The following is a 25,522-nucleotide window of genomic DNA, read 5'->3' on the forward strand; positions in this document are numbered from 1 at the left end:
TGATCAAAGAGCAAATAGCTCCTTCCACACCTTCTTTTCCTCAAATATATCCGATCTACCTTTTGAGATAACCATTTTGTTCAAAATAGTCCAAAGATCATATAATACTGCCTTTGGGGTTGACACAATCTTGAAAGCCCGGGGCAAGGCTTGGGAGGTATGACTCAGGGGCATATTATATTTTTATGGAAGCGATGGCAGTTGAAACTTTGGAGGAAGCTTACTTGATTGAAAATTCGTTTTTAATAAATAGTTCTTGTTTAAGAGTCAGAAGTGGTGGGAGGGCAACTAGCCCTCTCCCTGTGCCTTCTTTTCCTCACATTTATCGGAACGAATTTTGAGATTGCTACTTTGTTCAAAATGGTCCAAATGTGAAACAACCATAGTTTCGGATTTGAAACCCCTTCAGCCATCAAAATAAGGGATATAAATTATACTACTCACCCTTCTTTAACGCATAAGCTTTGTATAGATGGCCCGGCCATATAAACTTCGTAGGATCCTGAATTGATTAGAAATCGAAATCTCATTTGCCTTTTTAAGAGTCAAGAGTGATCAAAGGGTAGCCAGCCCCCTCCCTTTGCACGCTTCATCCACAAGTGCTTTCGATCAAAATTTCTGAATAGCCACTTTCATCAAATAGCTAGAAAATAGGGGTTAAAAATCCCCCATGGCTCCTGGGGTATGGTTTGTAACTTGACCGTAAACACAAAATAGAATAAACAGATAAGAAAAATAAGACAGAAAACAAATTGATTGGAAATTTAAACTTCTAGTTCTGTTTCAATAGTTAAAAGTTAGCAAAGGGCAACCAGCCCCCCCCCCCACCACCACCTCGCTTTTTCCCATCAGGATTCGGTGAAAGCCTTGAGATGGTATTTGATTCAGAATAGTTCAAAGCTAAAATAACCATGCTTTCGATGTATAACCCAGCTCATAGACCCCAAGGAAAGGGATGTAAGTTAGGCAAGCTGATTTTTGTTACTCTGATACTTTTTTACTCTAATACTAGGTTTGATACTTCGATAAAATTCTGATGTCGAAGAAAAAACTTATTTTGAAATAGGGAATTTTAAAAAGCTTGAAACTTTGGCAATCAAAATGAACAGAAATTAAATAAAAAAGCATTCAAAAAAGGAAGATATTCAAAGAAAATTAAAGGCAATATTAAAAGAAAATTAAGAATATATAATATAATCAGCTGAAAATATAAAAAGAAAATTAAAGGCAATATATCAGCTGAAATAAAGATGTATAATAATCACTATGTGTTTCTTGAACAGTCTTGGAAAAAACTAATAAAACCAAAGAAATATTAGATATACAATGGTCCTAATTGCGGAAAGCTTGTCAGCTAAAGGCTCTGTTCTACTGCAATTTTCTTTGTTTTCACAGTTTTAATAAGTAAAAAAGAAAAATATTTGTAGCATAATTCGCCAAACCATAGTTAGTAGTGGTAACTACATGTGCCTTGAACAGTGGATTGTTTATGGCCTCTAAGTTTAATATGACCTTTATGTTTCTTTCAAAAACTTCTTTTTGGATAGTTTGTTGGATTAATTACAATAAATAACTGTGTCAAACTCAAAACGAGCCAATATTAACATGAATACGGTTGAAAACCCCCGTGCTTCCTTAAGACAACAACTTAAGTTGCACTAAAAAAATGACCATAGATTGTCAGTTTAATATGCATATACCGATATTTCGTCTTTGAAGTCTTAATTATTTCTTATTTATTATTCTTATTATTTATTATTTCTTATTTATTATTATTATTTATCATTTCTATTTATTAAATATCAAAAAGGTGAAAGTATTTTTAAACATTCCGTTTTCAGTCAAATGCAAACTATTTTCTGCTTTTAAGAAGTCATTTGGGTTGCCAACCCCAGTCGTGTTATTTTTTTTTTTCGCTTATTTTTAGTTTGTCTTGTTTATTTATTGTAATTTAGGATTGTTTTAGGTTTCATCTACAATTTGATGGTGATTTATGGTAGTTTTACGCTTGGAAGATTATTTGACTTTATTTCTGTTCATTTTTGGTTTAATTAAGGTGTATACTTTTCTTTGAAAACTCGTATTGTGAAGAGGGGTTTTAAATTAATATCAAAAATGGTCATTCAATTTAACCTGATCTTTTGAGAACTATTTTTGCGGATATAAAAAATAACCATTCTTGTTTTTGATTTCAGTGACTGGCAGCCTATGCAATGTGAGTGAAGTGGAGGGTTTATTTTGGGACGGGGTCACATTCCTTCTTCTCCTACTGTGTCGCCGCTTTTTCACAAGCTGTTATTTCTTTCACGTTGTTAATGATGTTAAATGCCAAATTATATTGGCTTCAAGGTATGTTTAATCTTACTTTTCTTATAATTTGTGTTTTTCCTGTATTAAGAACTTTTTTCTTATGCAAATGTTTATCATTTGAGCTTGACAAATAAACGGTCGACTATTCAGAATTCACAATTTGATTGTGCAATTGGACCATTCTGTTGCTGTAAAGAGCCACATATATCATTATTTACAGTCAAATTATCCCGTCTTATACTTTATTCGAGCACTTATTATATGTTATAAAACCAGGTTAAAAAATGAGAAACTGTGCTCTTATAAAGGATTGACTTTTACTTAAAATACAAGTTGGCTTAAGTATATGCAACATTCTTACAATTTAAAAAAAATTAAGCATTAGACAAAGGTCTATCTTAGACAGCTAAAATATTATTTAATGTATTGTTTAAGATTTTCTGGTCCACATTTTACCCATTTATTTTTTTTCGCCTTTTTTTCTTGTGTTCCGTCCGACCTTCGCAGTTGCATTGGGGTGTCTGCTCTTCTAGATAAACAAAAAAAAAATGGCAACGGTATTTCAATCTATCTAGTACTAAAGGCTGTAGCTAGGAGACATTATTTACCAGGAAAATGTCGAGCCATCTCTCACGAGGGCTTCCTCGGGGGCGCATGCCATGGAACCGCCCTACACAAATGATTCCTAGTATTTGGTTCGTTTTTATTTGCTGAATATGGCTAAGCCAGCAGATTTGTTGGCTTTTGATTGGCCCATAACAAGCAAAGCTTCTTGGGCCGAAGAACTATTTAGCGTTTGTAACAGTGTTTTAGCATTAATAAAATGATTGATTGGTTGATACGGTCCAAGATGATTTGAGAGCAGTGGAGTCATTTTTGGGATTTCTTCTTTTGAGACTCTATCAACGTAGGTAGTCCTGTAACTCTTTTAAATTATATAATTCAAATGCCAAGCATCTTCACTCGTCATTAGCTTCTTTTGACGAAGTTTTGCCTGGGTATAATACAATGGGGGTGATGATGGAGTTGAAGAGTCACACCTTTAGAGAAGTTGGCAGAGCCTTAATTTTCCAAATTCCCAAGATATTCTTGAATCTGTTGCTAGCCAGATCAAGTCTTCATTTGATTGTTTTTGAGCAGTTTTTGTCAGAAGTTAAGAGGCTATCTATTTAAATAAAAGAGTCAATATTTTCTACTGATAACCGTCTTAGTGTTAGGCGCAAATTTCCTCCAGCAGGGTTTCTAAACGCCTGCATAACCTTGGTTTTGGCTGTATTAAATTACTATCCCAAAAGCTTAGGCAGTTGATACTATTCATGAATTGTCAGCTTAAAGTAGTTTGTCTTGGCTGTTGATTTTCTCGATATCATATTCATATGCTAATTTATCGATGAGCTCCCCTCCAATCTTTGCAACATTTATAATTTTAGCAAGTGATGGCGCTTCATTGAGGAATAGGTTAAGGAGGAGGAATGACAAAAAACAACCTTGAAGAACATTTGCTAAAAATATTCGGTTAGTCCCTCTGGCGTGTTGGCCTGAATAATGAAAGGTTAATTCATGTCTCTTGTCAAGACCACCATGTTCATAGGGACTCAATAATGTAGAAGAATCTCCCATAATCCACCTCGGTATTTCAAGTCAAAAGCCTTCTTGAAGTCAATGAAGAGTAGTAGTAGTTTTTTTGTCTTCCCCTTAAGCGTTGTCTGAATGGTCCAACTTAATACTCAATTCACTCTTGAGAGATGCTCTATTGACAATGTGCATTTGCATAGTGCCTTTTGTAGTAATTTTTATTAGTAGCAGTGGTAGTAGTAGTAGCAATAGTACTAGCGTGCCAACACTGTTTTCTTGGTCAATTGATCATCACCCTTCTCATTTCCTGAAATTCCCAAATTAATGTACTCCGTCATTTTTTATTTACGCCCTTTTGTTAACCCGTATACACCTAATGGATGTGAAAAGGTTGTGCAAGGTTATTTCAACTGGAAGGCTTTGTTGTATGATCCTTAAATTATTTTAAATAAAACGGTTATATCAAAATTTCCATCAGATACATATGGGGAAAGGAAGATGAGGGGACGGGGTGGGGTTATTTTCCTTCTTATCTCTTTTGACTCTTAAAAAAAAAACAGTAGGACTTCTGATTTCCAGTCAAATCAGCCCCATCCGAAGTTCTTTTTTATCACCATTTTCATAAGAACCTTGAATGTTAACAATGGGCAACTAGGTAGGTAGGTAGGTAGGTATGCGTTTATTTCATCAAATCAAATAAAAACTACTAAAATTGCACTTACAATCAATAATATACTGCTCAATATAGGGACCTAAAATGTCCCTGTTCAGCAGCAAAACTACAACAAATAAATGATAACTATTCATTCAAAATCAAAGAAATACGCAAAAAAAAAAAGACAAAACACTATACAATCTCTAAACAGCCATCTCTCATCATAAAAAAAGAAAAAAAAGGGATAAAAATTTAACCAATATAATTTATAATTTATTCAAGAAATAATTTTTTTATTCTTACTTTAAATAGCATAAGATTTTCAGAACACCTAACACTCTCTGGAATTGAGTTCCAAATAACAACACCTACATGTTTAATCATAAGCCCAGATCGCGTTGTATGCCTGATTTCACTAGTCAGCTGATCAGAGCTCCTAGTAGAATAATCGTGATAATTTGAATTATATCGATAAAAACTTCTAAAATATTGAGGAGACAAGCCATTTAAAACCTGGTATACAAAAATGAAAATCTGTTGAGATTTAATAAAATCGATATTCAAAATATCTAAATCTCTAAAACTATCTCTAGTACTACCACACGCAAGATACTCACCCAAACTTCTAGTTGCCTTATTCTGCATAATCTGGACCCTTTTTACATGACTAGAAAAATTGCTTGCATACAATGAACAACCATACACTAAATAAGGATGGACAATTGAATAATAAATTGCTTTCAGGACATGTAGACGGAAAAAATTATGAAATCTTCTTAAAATACCGACTCCGCGAGCCAATTTTGAAGATAAAACTTTGCAATGATGAATCCAACTAAAATATACATCAAAATAAAATCCCAGATATCTACATTGAAAAACCTAACTAATGGAAACACCTTGTAAAAGAATACTATGACAGTTATTTAAAATTTTACCAATACGACTAAATATCATATAATTAGTCTTCTCAGTATTCACTGCAAGAAAACTATGCTTTGTGAACTGAGATAAATTCTCCAAAGCTACATTATTTATCTCTATCAGATCTTCGACAGATTCCCCAATCACTGTAAGCGCTGTGTCATCTGCAAATGATGTAACTACAGCACCAGGAATGTAAAAACGCATTGTATCCACGTATATAAGAAACAGTAAAGGTCCTAATACCGAACCTTGGGGCACTCCACAATTCACATTGAAGGGTTTCCCTACCACATCATCTATCATAACTTTGATGGACCTACCATGCAAGTAAGACCTAAACCAATCCAAACACTTCTCACGGACTCCCAAACAAGCTAGCCTACTTAATAAAAGATTAAAATCAACGGTATCAAATGCTTTTTTAAAATCTATGAACACAGTAAGAGGGATAAGATTCCTTTCTAGGGCACTATTAACGCACTCCATTAGATGGTATGCCGCATGAACAGTTGAATGTTTAGTTCTGAAACCGAACTGTGACTCACTTAATATTCCGAGCTTGTCTAAATATTCATACAGCTGTTGATGTACTATTTTCTCGTATATCTTTGAGAATAGTGGTAACAAGCTTATAGGTCGATAGTTCGTCATATCTTGCTTATTGCCTGATTTGAACAGTGGTAGGACCTTTGCTTGCTTAAGCGCTTCAGGGAATTGGCCGAATTCAAGTGACAGGTTAACGAGGTAGAGAAGACATGGTAGTAGATACACTGAAACTACTTTGAATGCTTTCAGATTCAAACCGTCAATACCAGCAGCATTTGACTTTAAATTCTTCGCAATTTTTGTTAATTCTTCAATTGACGCTTTTTCAAATTGAAATTTATGATGCTCACCTCGATTATCTTCAAAGAGCGTGTCACTTCTCGTTGGGTCTCCGTGAGAAGTGTCTTCCCTGATTCTACTTCCAATACCAGAAACGAATTTACCAAACTCGTCAGCAATCTGCTGCTTATCAGTAACTGTAACACCCAAGACAGTGATAGCATTTATGAGGCCATAATATTTACCCGTGCCTTTAATCACGCCGTTAATGGTCTGCCGAGTGCCCCGCATATCACCTTTTTGTTCATTAAATTTTTCGATGTAATATTTTTTTTTTTTGAACGTCTTAACTTATTCACTAAATTTCGTTGACGAATATATTCATTTTTACTTTCTTCAGATGAGTCATTTAAACTTTTAAAGAAGCAAGCGTTACGAGCATTTATAGCTTCAACAACTTCATCATCAATCCAGGGTTTTCGGGGGATATCTCGTTCTTTTTTCCTTGTAAGTTTCAAGGGACAAGCAGACTCAAATATCGGAGTAATTATCCCAAGAAAGTTGTCGAGGGCACGCGAGGGATCCAGTTCTTCATACACTTTCTCCCACGATATCACACTTATTTGTTCACGGAACTCATGTAAATTTGCCGGCCGAAGATCTCTTATAAGTCTACGCCTAGACTTTTCGTAAGTCGGGCTCCGTTGCTTTATCGTACATGAAACAGGAAGACGATCAGATCCCAGATGGATCATGATATCACAATAATAATCAGGAACTAAATTTGAAGGGAGAAACACATTATCAATAAGAGTAGCAGAATGTTCAGTTATTCTAGAAGGAAGGCGATTCATTGGAAAATAAGCATGCGATATCATCAAGTTAAAAAAAACTCAAAATTATAGCTATTCAAACATAACAAATCAAAATTAAAGTCACCCATGATTATGCATTCATTTTTTACAGACAGAAGTTTACATAAATAATCATCAAATAAATCAAGGAACTCAACCGAGGGAGTGCTAGGTGGTTTATAAACCAAACAAATTACTATCTTTTTTTTCTCAACAAATACAAATTCCACAGAAAAAATTTTCACCTTCCCTTCAATCCAAAGGCATAAATCATCCCTTTCTTCAAATTTTATTCCATTTTTCAATAAAAAAGACAAACCTCCTTGTCTCATCCGATTTCTAACCTTCGATATCATTTGGTAACCTGGAAAAATGTAAGACGAGAGACAGCTGTCCATAGATAAAAACGTTTCACAAATACCTAATACATCAATACTACTATTCATAGCAGACAAAAAATTTTCAATATCCTCAGACGATGACGTAACATGGCAATTCCATTTAGACACACGTAAACTCTTATTTTCTTTCCGTATTGGAAATTCAAATGATACATACTGACTTTTTCTTACTGGCTCAGGGCATTTCACAACACTATCTTGAGCAATTTTACACTTTAAAATTTCATTAACATTCTGGTGTAACGGCAAAACTAATTATCAAGAAATAAGAACAATATAAACTGTACTGATTCCTATTGGAAAAAAAAACAACAACTAAAAAACGATCTAAGCGACATCTTGCAACGACCATAGGTGACGGGGGAAAGCATCACTCGCAAGGCGTATATAAATTCAGCCTTGATCAGACCACACTTGTTCATTACCGTATTTTTCACGTGCTAGGTTCAGAATGTCCCGTCTCTGCTTTGTTAAATTTTCTGATACAAATATACCAGTGCGCACTAGTTTCGACTTAAGCTTAAAAACTTTTTGGGAAATTTCTTTCGACCTGAATTTGACTAGGACCGGAGCTATGGCATCTTGACGAGTTGTAGAACTGTTTATTTTAAATCTTCTCACTTCCACAATATCACCATCAGACACTTCAGATATTTCATTTTATTGCGAATCACACCCCCGATTACAGACTTTAAGTCACTACTTGAAGGCTGTTTGATACCGTTGAAAATAAGACTATCTAGCCTTAAATCCTGATCATACATATCTAATTTCTGCTCTGCATTCTTAACTCTCTCCTCAAGAAATATTATTTGATTTCTTAGAAATTTCAGCTCGTTACTGAGGGCTAAGAATTTCGGTCCAAACTCAACAATCAAAGCTGAATAAACTTCATTAACGATAGTTGAACTCTGAGCTTTTATAGCATGCAAAGTGTCACTGGATAGAGACTGCCTACCAGCAGCAGTGGCCACTAGTTTTTCATCCAACTTTTCCTCTATTTTTTTAGCAAGATTTTCCATCACATTTTGAATTTCCTGTTCTGTCGCGGAAATGCGAGTAATAATAGCCGACGATCCCGCTATAGTTTGTTGCCCAGGAATTGGAATTTGGGTTTTTAGCTTCTCTTTGCAAAGTTCTATATAAATGTTCGGTTGATTAATATGATCATCAAATGCTCCCTTTACACCCTTGCTAGTAGATTTCATAGCTTCAGCCTTTTTTGCTTCAAACTGCATAAGCTGTGACTCGAGAACAAACTGGGTGTCACGGGACCCGTAGCAAAAAACCAGATACTTAAAGACTTTGAGTTCGTAGTCTTTGGATCCAAAACCTCAATAATACGAACTGGCCAATCGGGGAATCCTCGAAACTTTGCTAGAGCCAGATCATGAATACTAAATTTAGCCATTATCTGTAGCTCAAATTTATCAAAAGTAGTTTACAGACATGCTAATTGATTTCTTCACCGTACTGTTAAAAAATATCCAAATATCCAAGCATCCAAAATACTCGTGCCAAAAATCACACGTCACTAATTATCAGAGCTAGCGAAATGCGACTGCATTGAATGAATGCTAGATGTTAACCCTTTTGTTAACCCGTATACATCTAATGGATGTGAAAAGGTTGTGCAAGGTTATTTCAACTGGAAGGCTTTGTTGTATGATCCTTAGAATATTTTAAAGAAAACAGTTATATCAAAATTTCCATCAGATACATATGGGGAAAGGAAGATGAGGGGACGGGGTGGGGTTATTTGTCTTCGTATCTCTTTTGACTCTTAAAAAAAAAAACACTAGGACTTCTGATTTCCAGTCAAATCAGCCCCATCCGAAGTTCTTTTTTATCACCATTTTCATAAGAACCTTGAATGTTAACAATGGGCAACTAGTAGATACTTATAAGCCTTGCCCTGAGGGCGGTGGTGGTTATCACCCCTAAAGACATAATTACCAGACCTTTCAAATATGCTTACTAATGGCTATCTCAAACTTTTGCTGGATGTCTTTGGAAAATGATGGGTGTGGTGGGGTGGTGGTTGCCCTCCAACCACTTTCGACTATTAAAAAGCACACTAGGATTTGGAACTTCCAATCAATCGAGCCCCTTCGAATTGTTTATGGCATATACTTCTATACTTCCTATAAAAAGAGCCTTGGTCTGAAAAAAAAAAACATTTGCCGTGCATCGCCTTTTACTAAGATAGCGCTAATACGCTGCCTGTGATCTTTGGACTGTTTTTGAACAACTGCCTATCCTAAAGTTTTTATCGGAGGCATTTGAGGAAAATGGGACTTGAAAGGAGGGGACTATTTGTCCTCCTCCTCTTAAAATCACTCTGCCTCTTAAAAAGGGCACTATAACTTCTGATTACAAATCCAATGAGCCCCCTCCGAAGTTAATATGATCACTCTGCCTCTTAAAAAGGGCATTTTAAATTCAGATTTATAATCCAAAGAGCCCCCTCCGAAGTTAATATGACCAGCCTTTCCATAAAACCTTTTATACCCCGGGGCATAAATAATAAACTTTGCCCTGAGGGTTGTGGGGGTATGCTTTTTGATTGGATCTCTCTGTTGAAATAATGGGTGTTTGAGGGAGTCTTGTTGCCCTCCAATAACTTTCGACTATTAAAAAGGGCGCTAGTTTCAATTTCCAATCAAATCCCTTTCGGAATTTCTGCGCTGCATAAGGTACCCTGCTCTCAAATAAACAAAACAAAGAAACCAAAAATTAATAAATAATACACTGTGCTAACATCACTCTTTAATTAGGTAGCGCTATTGCACTGACTATAATAGCGGTAGGTCTAGTAGCACCAGTAGCATTAACATATTGCCTTTACAAGGAGTCGCAATACAAGTAGTAGTTGAAGTAGTAGGAGTAGTAGTAGAAGTAGCAGTAGTACTAAATAGTGTAGTGATAATAGTTTTACTAGTAGTAAGCAAATATTTTCTTTTGGTCCGATGATCTTCCCCATTATTCTCTGTAAGTTCTAACTTAACATGCAAATCAATTCTTCAGGTACGTTTTTTTGACAATGTAGATTCATATAGCGTGAGAGCGTCTTTCGATATAGTTCAAATTCTCTCTCAATATTCAAAATGAAGTAGTGTGGTAGTAGTAGTAATAGTAGTTTAAGAAATATTAGTGGTGGTATCAGCAGTAGTGGTGTTATTATACAAATATTCCATTTTTGATCATATACCCTTATCATTTTCTGAATGTCCGAAATTAGTATATCCAGTCATTCCTGAGTTACTATCTTTTGACAATCAGTATCCACATAATGTGTTTGGATTTAGTTCAACACCCTCCGGAGCATTCTTTGGAAGGCCCACCTTAATACTCAAAGTCATTTTGGAAAGAAAAATTCAAATATGCACACCTTTTTCATTAAAATATACTATATGTAAACAAGGAACGAATTGCCTAACTTAAAGCCTGTGCCCTGAGGACTGTCGGGAGGTTGACATCTCCAAAAAAATAATAACTGAACCTTTCAATAATGCCGATCAAAATAGCTCACATAAAATTTTGATCAGGTTAATTTTGGGGAATGAACGGCTTGCGGTAGGGGAGGGGGTTGCCCTGTATTCACTGTTGACTCTTAATAAGGGCAACAAAAGAACTTACAACTTTTAATTAAATGAGCCCCATCCGATCCGAGGTTTAAAAGACCACTTGTTCTATAAGTATCTTATATACCCGAGAGCATAACCCTCCAGAGCCCAGGTGCAAGGGTTGTGTCCACCATAAAGGCACTGTTATATGTTTTTTGGACTATTGTGAAAAAATTGACTATCTCACAATTTCGATCGTATGAGTTTGGTAACATTAGGGTATATGGGTGGAGGGCTAGTTGCCCTCTATCACTTTTGACTTTTAAAACAGAACTACAACTTTAAATTTCCAGTCAAATGAGCCCCCTCTGGAGTTCAAACAGCCACTTGCATAAGAACCTTATATGTCCCCTGAACATAACTTAAAACCCTTGCCATCAGACTCTGGGGGGATTTTTGAACCTCAAACGTCTAGTTATATAAGCTTTGGACTGTTTTTGCACAAATAGGAATATCAAAATTGCAATTAAATGCATTTGTTAAAATAGGCCGTGACGGGCCTATTAAACGATAGTTGTCCTTTGATCACTTTAATTTTAGAACATCTAGAACGTCCGATTTCCAACCCAATAAGTTCCTTCCAAAGTTTACACGACCACCCTTTCCATAAAAAAGGCTTTAACCCCCGGGGCATAACTTAAAACCCTGGTCCTGAGGGCTGTGGAGGGGGGGGTTATCTTCAAAGACATAGATCCTGGACCTTTTAACTAAACGGAGGAAAATGGGTGTCTCCAAATTTAATTGTATGTATTCGAGGAAATGATGGGCCGTAGGGGGAAGGGGGGCTTGATGCCCTCCAGTTACTTTTGACTATTAAGAGAAAACTAGAACTTGCAATTTCCAATCCAATTAGCTATTTAAAAGTTTTTTACAATAACTACTTCTATATAAAGTGCTGTGGTCTAAAACAAATAGTAAAATAATTCATTTTGCCCACATCGCTCTTTACTTAGGCAGCGCTATTGCGCTGCCTATGATATCATGAATATCGCTCTGAATTACAAACAAAAATGTTACACAGTAAAATTTGTGATTAAAAGACAAAGTACAATTACATAGCAATGAAGGTACGAGTTATTTTTGCGTGCGGAAGGGATCAGAAGACAAAGCAAAATTACAATGGAACGAAGGAGCGTTCTAGTTTACTGTGTGTGAGTTTGCGATTGATAAATAGGATGGAGGATTTAATGTTTAGTATCGACGACTAAGGCAAACCGACAAAAGATGACAAATGACTCTGATTAGCTAAAAAAAAAGGCCTGGAACAAGAAATAGCCACAATTCACATTGAAATGCAAGCAAAAATTCGACGTAAAACTTAAGAATACATGGTAATTAAGCTATTGCGGAATTCATACATTTCGAAAACTTACAGTTGAGCTGAAATTCCTGATTAGCCACCCTATGACATGAAACTAAAGAAAAATGACGATTATGTCAATGTGTACTTTAGATACTTTAAAAAGTGTAGGCTTTGGATATGCTCAAGTAAGGGGGAGGGGGAATGATGCACGAAAATGAAGCGCACAACAAATATGTGGCAAGACGACATACGGCATCAAGCATCAACACGAATCTCAAATGAAAATGCTGGACAGTTGAATCTGCGGATAGGAGAAGAGCAACAGAGATGATTACATCTATCCGTTAATAAAATATGTAGTTCTCACTTTCGTAAAAAATCACAATGAGTTCAAGAAGAAAACGGAAAATGAGTCACAATGAGTCCGAGAAGAAACCAAATCCTATAAAATGGATGATTCTTTGATGCATTAACATGAAACACGAATTAAATTCTATCCAAAACTCTTTAGTTTATGCTAATATATGAGAATCAAATATATACAAGCCTGCGCATGCCCAGTGCCGGGGACCGGGCATTTATATCCTGACTTGTATTCGAAATTTGTAAAAAACTTAAAAACCTATAAGAATTTATGTAACAAAATTGGTCTCGGGAGAAATAATGGAAATACCATGGTATTGGGGTGAGATGTGGAATTTAAAAACCTTTTCTTTTCCCGTGCACGCAAATCAGAAATGTTCTGAAACCGTAATATCTTTTCTCTAAAAACTTCAAAGGTTTATCATAAATCTTTCATAGCTTTGCATTTTATAAATTAATTAACCTGCAAAATTGTACTAACGGTTTATTTACAGAGGAGCAGAGCTTTTGAAAGAGTTGAATGAGGAAAGAGCTCAAGCAAAACGTGAAGCAGAGAGACAAGTACTGGACAAATTACGGGAAAAAATGGAAAAAATTAAAGCAGAAAAAGAAAGGCATCAGGTTCACTTTGACGGTAAGCAATTAAAATATTTTTGTCTATTTGGGCTTAATATGAAGTTATGTGTCTTGTGACGTGTTTACAAAAATTGTCAGCAAGAGAACATAAGAAAGTAAACAATAAAGTGATCTCACGTGCTTCAAAAGGGATTTTAACGAACTTTTAAGACTCTTCCACGACACAAAGCACAGTTGTGATGAATTTTAAAATAAAGTAATAGCGGAAATCATTTTATAGTCATCTCTTAATATAGTCGTCCATCAATGCAACAGGCAATAAGTTCTCTGGATTTTCTGTTTTTTTAAACCACCTTTAAGTGACACAATTACCAAAGATCACTGTAGATAGATACTTTATTAGTGACTTGACCGAAGACCTGGTAAACCACATCCGCAATAAATGTAAACTGATACAAAAAAATAAATAAATATAAACACAGTAAAATACACAAAAAGAAAAGAAAATACAAAAACAAGAAGAAATATCACAAAATGAATAGTAAATATATTATTTCAGAAGTCAATTTGTTCATCAATTGAATTCATTTCTATTGATACAAAATTGAAGTACTAAGAACCTAGTAAGTATATGGATACTAATTGAATACAAATTGACTGGACAGAATATTAACAGATCATTTAAATGTCTTATCAAAACGGAGCGTTTTATCTCAAGCTTATCTAAAAAATAACAAAGAGAAGAATCTCAACAATAAAGAAACAAACTGGACTACGGCCAGTAGAAAGAAAAGAAAAAACTAAAATGACACGGATATCCGCCTGTATGACACAGGGCGTCTTCAACGTAAATAAAACGGGTAAAAATTAAATACCTTAAAAATAAATAAATCAAGAAATAAAAACAACAATAATATGTTTTTCATTTCAATCGCCTCCCTAGCTCACTGTGTAAACCCTCTATTATAAGAAATGGCCGTGGCGTCGTCGAATTGTACGTGTATCAGTGTTAAAGACGCCTCGTTTCATAGAGGTGGAACATCACTTCGTTTAAGATTGTATCTTTTCTTTCTACTGGCCGTAGAAAGAAACTTTGTTAGTTTCTTTTTTGTTGAGATTCTTCTTTTGTTGTCAATTGTCATGGCTGGCCAGTTTAGTTTAGATCTTTGATTCATCCATACTGCGAAAACATTTCATGTTCCAGCCATTAACAAAATTTCAAACCTAGTATGCCAATTGCGATATATTAAATTTTTCAGACCGGCATGACTAACAACAAGAAAGGGACTAATATTTTGTGAATTTTGGTATCTATTTCCAAAGTTTGAACGACAATTTGTTCAATAAAGGTATTATGATCAGTGGAATAGTGGAAATAAAGGGGGTGTGAAATTTGGCCAAATGCTAGGACGATTCTTATGATATAATGTAACAGGGATATTCCTATAGTCTTATAATTAAGGCTCTGAACTCAGCTGAAACAGTTCTAAAGGATTTCAAAATTAAAGTCAGGGAAGACACCATAGGCGTAGCCAGGGAATCCACATAGGAGTAGCAAACAGAATAGCACTTTCGATAACACTTTATACAGCAATGTTAATGCATGTAGTTTAAGACCCCAAATTGATTGAAAGACACTAAGGATGCAGTTGAAATATTCCTTTGTGAAATTAATTTTATAGGTAACATAAGGAGACCAAAGAATTTCTCTATCTAGAGCGACCCCCAAGCATTTGTCATTGTCTTGTTTTTTTTGTTATATTTCCACTGAAGGATAGCCTAATAGGAGGGGAGTGGATATGTTGCCCTCAATCTAGATGGCAAGAATAGCGGAATCCTCACGGTAATATATTCAGAGGTAACGGAACCCTCACGACAATGTCTTTAAAGATAGGCGCTTCTTCACAACATTATCTCCGAGTGATGCTTATACTGGAACGTTGAATTATAGTCTTAATTGAGAGGCAAATTCTTGTGTTCTTTTCTAACGAACCGCATATAACTAGGGCAACAATTTTTTAAAAGAAATTCATTACTCTTATGCATAAAATAAACATTTTCTTTACATAAAATTTTTAGAAACACCTTTAAGAGTACATTTCTGAAATTTTCCTAAGTTTTTAAAATTTGCGAATGAAATACTTCGTATTTTTTAATAAAAATACTTTGTCTATATTCCCTTTCTTTCTGATTTGCCATGTTTTCATGTCACAATTTTGAACCTTCATAGAAGATAGTTTTTTGGTTCCTTCGAATATTTCAAATTTTCCACCTCCACAAAAAATCCTCCTCCCCACGGAAATATTGCCTGGACAACCAATCATGGTGAAAATTTACCCGGACAATTACCTTTAACATCTTCACGTGTAAAATTGAATCGGTAAAGAGAATGCAAGACGTAAGAAAAATTACTATAGGAGTTCTGGCAAATTCACAGAGTGTAAAATTTCCCCTGAAAAGTTTACCCCCTAGAAATTTCCATTTCTATTGAAATTCTCCTGTGCAAAATCCCCCCCGCAGAAATTTCTTCCTCCCCTCCCCACCTGAATAATATATGCATATCTCACAATAACAAATAGTATAAGTAAACGATGGACAAATTTTATAAATTAAAGATCTTTCCCATGGGGCTGTGGGGGGTCATGTTATTTCCATAGAAATAGTTATTGGGCCTTTCTACTATGGTAGACAAAATAGCTATCTCAAAATTTTGATCGGATGATTTTGGGAAAAAGAGTTGCGTGGGAGGGAGCCTGTTTTCCATCCAATTCTTTTGGTGACTTAAAAAGAGCGCTAGAACTTTTCATTTCCCATTGAATGAGGCCTATCTTGACGTTCTAGGCTCACTGGATCGAAACGATCACCTTTGGAAGGGGGAACAAACATGCATCAGTGATCTTTCTTCTAGCAAAAACCATATAATTTCAGATTTTTACAGATAGGAGCTTGAAAGCTCTGTATTAGGTTTTGTTAATACGCTGAATCTTATGGTGTCATTTCCATTAAGATTCTATAACTTCTAATGGGTCTTTTCCTCTTTTTTGAAAATCAGACAGATTTTCTCAGGCCCGTAGTTTTGGTGATTAAGACTAAACGTATTGAAACTTATATACTTATAATCAGCATAATAAGCCAATTCTTTTTATATATCTGTCAGAATTCCGTTTTTAAAGTTCAGTTATTATTGAGTCGGGTCGCTCCTTACTTACAGTTCGTTACCACGAACTGATTGATATTGAGAAAAAGGTTGAAATGGTTAGGGTACGTTCAGCGAATGAAGTAGGACATATTGTCAATGGTTGCCCATTTTATCCATCCATATAGGGTCAAAGGAAAAACAGGTCGTCTCCAAATGAGATGGTAAAAGGTCACAAGTAATGATTAAAAACGAATTAGAATTTCTTTGGATGATGTAAAGAGACAAACCTTAATCGATTAAGATTCAGAAGGAGCATGCGCGGCTGCCTTGGCATCGGGTGGCTTGGTGCTGCTGTGAGTAGTAGTAGTAGTAGTAGTAGTAGTAGTAGTAGTAGTAGTAGTAGTAGTAGTAGTAGTAGTAGTAGTAGTAGTAGTAATAGTAGTAGTAGTAGTAGTAGTAGTAGTAGTAGTAGTAGTAGTAGTAGTAGTAGTAGTAGTAGTAGTAGCAGTAGTAGTAGTAGTAGTAGTAGTAGTAGTAGTAGTAGTAGTAGTAGTAGTAGTAGTAGTAGTAGTAGTAGTAGTAGTAGTAGTAGAATCCCAAGCATCCTGAAAATAAACCAAACCTATTTCAAATTCCCAAACCGGGAAATTCCAGAATTTCCGAAATTACTGAATGAATTTGTATCGTAAGTGACTGATCGATTCAGATACAGGATTGAATCATATAAAAAATAGAACTTTTATTTCTTAGCTATCTTATAATGGTCCTACAGCACAAACTAACTTTGCTTTCTTTACAAAAGAAAAACTGACAGTATTTTATCCTTAATATTTAAAAGATTTGCGACAATTATTCTCAAATGCCGCAAGCTCCTGCTTTGAAAGACTAGGATAAAACCGCAAAAAACGGGAATGACCAAAATAAGTTATGCATATATTACGGGCAGTTGCTGGATCCCTACGGGTGGCGAGGTAACTGTGATTTCACCCCTTAGTGTGCAAAAAAATTACAGCTTTGTTTTAAATTGTGAAATGTATCGGAATTGATTGATGGGTAGATTGCTCAAGAAAACAATTTTTTCTTGAAGAGTCATATCGCACAAAAAAAAAATAAGTTTAAAATGAAAATAACGCAGATTTCAGCCACAAGTAAGTAGTCATAAAAAAAACCGAGTTGGCGTAAAATGAGCCAATGTAGCAACATTGAATACTGCACAAAATACTGTGCTTTACACAAATAGACTATAAGTTTCTTTCATATTCTTGGAAATTTTGTAAAATTAAAAACATTTGGTATTTTGATAAATTAGGTAAATTCAGCTTTAGCTAAACTGTTTAATCCAATGTTTTGAAACTTTAAATTTTGATTTAAAAAAAATTTTGTACCTTTCAAAAAAATTTATCACAATTCACTTTAAATTCTTTTTTTGTTTGTCCGTAAATGGGTGCCGGCAGGGGAAGGCAAGGCTCCCCATGAAATTTGGGACTGTAAAGTAATTATAAGGAAACCAAAGGAAAGAGAACAGAATAGGGGAAAACCATGGGGAAAAATGTATGTTGCCGCATTGTTGGCTGGCTGCCAATAGATTTTGACCCTTAATAAGGAAATAAGTTCTTATTGGTGACTGATTGACCCCATTCCAGTTTTCCACAAACATTTTTTCTATATGATTTGGCTGGAGTAACCAAAAAAAATATATAATTCTCCATATTACTGAGTGGTAAGTAAATAACGATGTCTATAACAAAAGCATAAGAGCCTTACTATTGATAACACTAAAACAAAGAATCAGATTTTTATGAAGATCCTAAATATGTATTTGTTTTATAGTAATTAATGCAGTTATTAGTACCCAAGAAAGTTCGTATAATTATAGAAAACACATGGAAAACATTAAGGGGCAATTTCGATAAAAAAAAAGAAAAGAAAAAAAAGCCGTCAACTTTTGCCATGAACTGATACATTTTTGGTGTTTTATTATCATTTGTTAATTTTTGTTCAGGAGTTTTACTTTTATGAAGCATAAAGGTGTCGAATATATCCGTTTTTGGTATTCAAAATTAGAGTAAAAATATTGAGTTAAAAATGTTTACCTGATTTTTTATTTTAATCTTAGTTTAATATTTTACTTTGAACAAACTACTTTGATAATGCTTCAATTTTTATAAACACTGAGTCTAATGGCATCAAATATTTCGTTGTTTGATAACCAAGTTCAAAACTGTCGATATTGTTAGTCCAATACTTCGGCATTGCTCAAGTGAACTGAATGCTTGGAGTTTATATCATAGATTTTGTAAGTAGGCTATTGTTTTGTGTAGTTTTTGCGGTTACTTCTTTTTTTCATTTTTTATACTTTTACTTTAATTGACATACTTTTTCCATTGTCTTTAGAAAAATTTTTGTCTCTAAGCTTCATTAAATAAAAAAAAACATGTTTCAAACTTAAAGTAAATAGCAATAATAAAAATTTAAAATAAAAGAAGTTATTGCGCATATGAGGGGGGTTACCCCCTCTCCAACACCTCACTCTTCACGCTAAAGTTTTTGGTACTTTAAAAACTAACTTATTGCTCTAATTAAACGACCCTGATGTTTCAGAGTTATTTTTAAAGAATTGGGACAAAATTTAAACTTTAGCGTAAAGAGTGAGGTGTTGAGGATGGGTAACCACCTCCATATGCATAATAATTTCTGTTCTTTAAGTTCAATGTTGCTCCTTACTTTCAGTTGAAAAGACGTGTTTTTTATATTTAATTTTTGACCGTTTTTAAATAATGCCAGAGTGTTTAGCTCCACTTCCATGGAAAAATCCCCCTCTTCGCAGAAGTGGCCTCTGGAAAATGCAATCCTGGCAAAAAATTTCCCGGATAATTACCCATAACATTTCAACGCGTGAAATTGAATCGGAAAAGAGAAAGCAAGACACATTAAGAAATTTCGTATATGAATTCTGGCAAATTCAGCCGCTGTTTAATTTCCTCCAAGAACTCACGTCCTGGAAATTTCCCTCTCCATGGAAAGTTCTTCCCGTGCAAAACCCTCCCAGCAGAACATTTGTCCTCTCCTCCCCACCCGAAAAATGCACTCATACTTCCCAATATCAACTACTTTATGTAAACAATGGGAAAATTTTACAAGTTAAAGACTTTTACCCAGGGGCTGTAGAGGGTCATTATATGTCTAAAGTCATACTTATTGGGCCTTTCAACTATGCTAAACAAATAAACAAACTAGCTACCTCAAAATTTTCCTTGGACAATTTAGAAAAAATGACGTGGGAGAGGGCTTAGTTGTTAATAGATTTTTTTGTCACTAAAAAAGCGCACTAAAACTTTTCATTTTCATTGGAATTATGCTTCTCCCGATGTCCTAGGTCCACTGGGTAGTGGACCTAGTGGGCTCTCCAACACCTCACTCTTCACGCTAAAGTTTTTGGTACTTTAAAAACTAACTTATTGCTCTAATTAAACGACCCTGATGTTTCAGGAGTTATTTTTAAAGAATTGGGACAAAATTTAAACTTTAGCGTAAAGAGTGAGGTGTTGAGGATGGGTAACCACCTCCATATGCATAATAATTTCTGTTCTTTAAGTTCAATGTTGCTCCTTACTTTCAGTTGAAAAGACGTGTTTTTTATATTTAATTTTTGACCGTTTTTAAATAATGCCAGAGTGTTTAGCTCCACTTCCATGGAAAAATCCCCCTCCTCGCAGAAGTGGCCTCTGGAAAATGCAATCCTGGCAAAAAATTTCCCGGATAATTACCCATAACATTTCAACGCGTGAAATTGAATCGGAAAAGAGAAAGCAAGACACATTAAGAAATTTCGTATATGAATTCTGGCAAATTCAGCCGCTGTTTAATTTCCTCCAAGAACTCACGTCCTGGAAATTTCCCTCTCCATGGAAAGTTCTTCCCGTGCAAAACCCTCCCAGCAGAACATTTGTCCTCTCCTCCCCACCCGAAAAATGCACTCATACTTCCCAATATCAACTACTTTATGTAAACAATGGGAAAATTTTACAAGTTAAAGACTTTTACCCAGGGGCTGTAGAGGGTCATTATATGTCTAAAGTCATACTTATTGGGCCTTTCAACTATGCTAAACAAATAAACAAACTAGCTACCTCAAAATTTTCCTTGGACAATTTAGAAAAAATGACGTGGGAGAGGGCTTAGTTGTTAATAGATTTTTTTGTCACTAAAAAAGCGCACTAAAACTTTTCATTTTCATTGGAATTATGCTTCTCCCGATGTCCTAGGTCCACTGGGTAGTGGACCTAGTGGGCTCTCCAACACCTCACTCTTCACGCTAAAGTTTTTGGTACTTTAAAAACTAACTTATTGCTCTAATTAAACGACCCTGATGTTTCAGGAGTTATTTTTAAAGAATTGGGACAAAATTTAAACTTTAGCGTAAAGAGTGAGGTGTTGAGGATGGGTAACCACCTCCATATGCATAATAATTTCTGTTCTTTAAGTTCAATGTTGCTCCTTACTTTCAGTTGAAAAGACGTGTTTTTTATATTTAATTTTTGACCGTTTTTAAATAATGCCAGAGTGTTTAGCTCCACTTCCATGGAAAAATCCCCCTCCTCGCAGAAGTGGCCTCTGGAAAATGCAATCCTGGCAAAAAATTTCCCGGATAATTACCCATAACATTTCAACGCGTGAAATTGAATCGGAAAAGAGAAAGCAAGACACATTAAGAAATTTCGTATATGAATTCTGGCAAATTCAGCCGCTGTTTAATTTCCTCCAAGAACTCACGTCCTGGAAATTTCCCTCTCCATGGAAAGTTCTTCCCGTGCAAAACCCTCCCAGCAGAACATTTGTCCTCTCCTCCCCACCCGAAAAATGCACTCATACTTCCCAATATCAACTACTTTATGTAAACAATGGGAAAATTTTACAAGTTAAAGACTTTTACCCAGGGGCTGTAGAGGGTCATTATATGTCTAAAGTCATACTTATTGGGCCTTTCAACTATGCTAAACAAATAAACAAACTAGCTACCTCAAAATTTTCCTTGGACAATTTAGAAAAAATGACGTGGGAGAGGGCTTAGTTGTTAATAGATTTTTTTGTCACTAAAAAAGCGCACTAAAACTTTTCATTTTCATTGGAATTATGCTTCTCCCGATGTCCTAGGTCCACTGGGTTGATACGATCACACCAGGGAAAATTACTAAAAAATTAATACGCATCCGCGATCTTTCTTCTGGCAGAAATGACATAATTCTAAATTTTAACCTTTGGAACCAGCATAATAAGCGAATCCTTTTGATATATCGATTGGTATCAAATCTCCGTTTTTTAGAGTTTCGGTTACTATTGAGCCGGGTCGCTCCTTATTTACAGTTCTTTACCACAAACTGTTTGATTACCCATCAAAATCCAAACAGAGATCATTGAAATATTAATCTTTATTTCTACGTTACCAAAACTATGTATTCATAAATCTTTACATTTTTGTTAAATTTAATTAAAGATATGGGAAATGTTTTTACACTAAAGTAAGGAGCAAGGTTAAATTTAAAACAAATTGAAATTGCTCTGTATATAAGAAGGATTGCCCTCTTCTCAACACCATTCTCATTAAAAAAAAGTTTATTAGTGTATTTGAAAAATATTTTTTTCCAGTAGCAAATTATCTTAAAAAAATTGGCCAAGAGCCAAACTTCACAGTAGAGAGTAAGGATCTAAGGAGGAGACAGCCCCTTTCATATGAAGAATTATTTTTTCAAATAAGTTTCAAATCTGTTCCTTTCTATCAGTTGAAAAGCTCTTTTTATAATAAATTTCTGATTGTTTTCCAGATTATACCCAGGCCTAACAAAGATATGATTTGAGGTACCAGTCCCCTGAATTCCTGGTTAATTGCTTTTAAAATGCATAAATTAATAATTGTACGTGGATTAGTACCGTCCTACGTTTCAATTTTCAATTTTAATTTTCGATAAAATTTGAATATACTTAAAAATTGGCGATTATTAGTAATTTTGGTTAAATGTCCCTGTTAACATTATTACTGAAGAATTTTGGTTGGATGAAAAGAAGTATTATTGTTTATATGGATGAAAATTCTGTGATACTTTTGATCTTCTACGTAACTGAAGCCATCATAACTTCTACAATATGATTTTCGTATCGGTAAATGCTTTACATTCATTTGTTTAAATACATTGAAGCACTTCGTATAAATAGAAAAAGAAGAATATTACCATTTAGAATAACTGAAAACTAAGTTCCTAGCAATAATTGCCACCACAAGGAAATTTCTTGACGGGGCTGATGATGGCCTGCCTTGCCTTTTCCACATCCGTATTGGTAGATATGGGATTGCAACATTTTAGCTGTATAGAGAAAATTTTTAATTAATTTCTACTCCCCCTACCTCTTTTAACATTGATCTGAAAAACTTGTGAAGAATAAGCAGTTTTTCCATTAAAATATGCCTTTTTAGGAATCTATTCTACCCCCGAAACAAAGAGTCCCCCCCCCCCTCATTATAGCTTATACAGAATTACAGATCCCCAAAAATAGCCTAATTTCATTACAAATCAAGCAAATCGTCTTGGTTGAATCCGGTACTGCCACCGCGTGGCATTATTTCTTTTGCAACTGAGAAGCCTAAAATACAGTTACTGATGCTTTTAACTCAATTATCTTCCCAGAATTTTAAATTGATTGCAAATTCGTTCTCTTTGAGGTAAAGTCGTAGTTTGGTGCCTTAAAATGACAGAAAACGAGACTTTCCCCTGTCCCAATCTGTATGGTCACTTAAAAAAGAACTTTAAATTTATGTTTGAATGAGCTCCCTCCCAATTATCCTAGACCTTCGGTTTGATATAATTATCCCCGGGAAAAGACAAACAAATAAACATGCATCGACGATCTTTCTTCTGAAAAAAAAAATGTAAATTCCTTGTTTTGAAGATTGGAGCTTGAAACCTCTACTGTAGATTTCTCTGACACGATGTATCTAATAAAGTGATTTTCAATAAGACCGTTTGTTTTTTTTTTTTTTTTGGGTGTTTCCCCTTTTTTCAAAATCAGGCAAATTTTGGTAACTTTTTTCAAAAGTCAGGCAAATTTGGTAACATGGGGAACGATAAACTGAAAGAATTTTACATATTTAAAATCAGTATTAAAAGCCAATACTTCCGGTGTAGCAATTTTTAGTTTGGTAAATATTGGCCCAAGTCACATTTTTCTTCCATTTTTTTTTTTTTTTTATTCACAAACTATTGGATAAGATTCTCTTGTGACGAGTTTTTTTTTACCTGATCATAGTAAGTTTTTGCTATAGTAAGTATAGGATAGTAAGTTTTTTTTCACTATTCTATTTTTATTTAATATCTGAATATATAAGGAATTTAAGTTCGAGGGTGAAAATTGTCCTGTTATGGAAAAGGTACATTTTACATGCCTATTAAAAAATAAAAACGTGGTATCTATGCAGGCAAGATGATTTTAGAATATCTCTACTTGTTCCGTAAACTGTGTACTTGTTCCAAGGCGTAGGAAATTACATAAAGACAAGTCTACATCTATTTTAATCTACGGAAGTAATAAATCTTTCTGTAATTTATGTTCGACTTTGATTTCCTTTCAAGACGAAATATATAATAATTAAATACATTCCTGATTAAATAAATGGATCCCTTTGCCAGGAATTGTTGTCGTTTAAAATTTACTGAATTTTGTTTCATTTTACCTGCAATTTGATTGCTCTTTTTATTTGAGAGTTTTTTCCTAAAAGCTTTCACAAATAAACATATTCCTACAATAAACATCCTGAAATATATTCCCTGTGAGCCAGCCACTACTGCTATTTTGGCGTCTGCCCCCCCCCCAGGAAAATTTTCTGCCACCATACATAATCAATATCAAGTCCATTTTGTGTCCATACATAATCAAAAATCAAGTAAAAATGATTAGTTAAATAGTTGCTGACCCTGAAAAGAGATAGCCAGCTCTTTAACTTTAAAAAGTTTTGAACTCAATAAGTAGGGTGTTCACATTTTGATTTTTCGTAAATAAAACCCAAAATAAAATCAAGCTCTGTTCTTTAAAGCAATGCATTGAATAGTTTGACCCGGTTTAAATGAAATGAAAATATGCAAAAAAAGAAGAAGCTGTGATGTAGCAACAGAATTTTCCTTAGCGACTTTAAATCATTTAAATGAAACGGAACTACTTTAAACAAGGCTTGGACTAGAACAAAATCCTAAAAGTTGACCACGAAAAATGTGTGAGACAAAAAGAAAAAATTCAATATAAAGTGTTTGTGAGGCCAAGTTAAAAATAAATATGATGTGAAATGAAAGATTGTCTATTGTTAAAGCATCTATTTACCATCTTCTAAGATCTTCCACTTCTTTTTCACCCTTTTTCTGAACACAAAGACAAACATGTTGGCACAAAGGTTTTTATTTTGACTGAGGATTAAAACAGCTAGAACCAGGTATTTGGAAAACAGCTTTGACTTAGGGCTCATATCCATTGGGAACCATCTCGCAATGATGAGTATCCAATCGAACCCATCTGTTGATTCTGGTAAGCTAAGCTGCAAGATATTTTTAAAGTCCATTGATAAAATTTAGTGAAAAAACAAGCAGTATATCTTCAATACGCCTCTTGTGCTAGTCGGAGAAATGAAGTATCTGTTCTTAACTGATTATGAACAAAAATATGAAAAAAAATTTAAGGCTTATTTATAGTTTTAAATTTTTTTCTCTCCTATTGGTTGATGCATATTTGGACAAATATAGGTACTTTTTCAAATATACTGTAAAGCATGCAACTGCTGTGTGTAGCACTTTATGTTGAAGTTCAAGCTTATTTTATTTCAAAATATACTTCCAGTGCTACAAGAGAACATTTAATTTGAAACTAATCTTGAACTTAAGCTTGCACGCATTTGTTTTGTCTGACCCTTTGATGTTCCACACTTTAAAAA

The 25,522-nt window shown here is 34.6% G+C and overlaps 1 protein-coding gene across 2 annotated transcripts in view; it reads left to right on the top strand.

Moving 5' to 3' along the window:
- LOC136033812 (piezo-type mechanosensitive ion channel component-like) overlaps positions 1-25,522 on the top strand; it is a gene marked incomplete at its 3' end in the record, with an annotated part of 265,796 nt that overhangs the window by 146,339 nt on the left and 93,935 nt on the right. For both annotated transcript variants that reach the window (XM_065714725.1, XM_065714726.1), the window contains 2 exon segments: positions 2,196-2,349; positions 13,334-13,473. In XM_065714725.1, coding sequence (XP_065570797.1) covers positions 2,196-2,349; positions 13,334-13,473 — 294 coding nt within the window.

The sequence above is a fragment of the Artemia franciscana genome, chromosome 12 (genome assembly GCF_032884065.1).
Source record: "Artemia franciscana chromosome 12, ASM3288406v1, whole genome shotgun sequence".
In the NCBI taxonomy this organism is placed as follows: Eukaryota; Metazoa; Arthropoda; class Branchiopoda; order Anostraca; family Artemiidae; genus Artemia; species Artemia franciscana.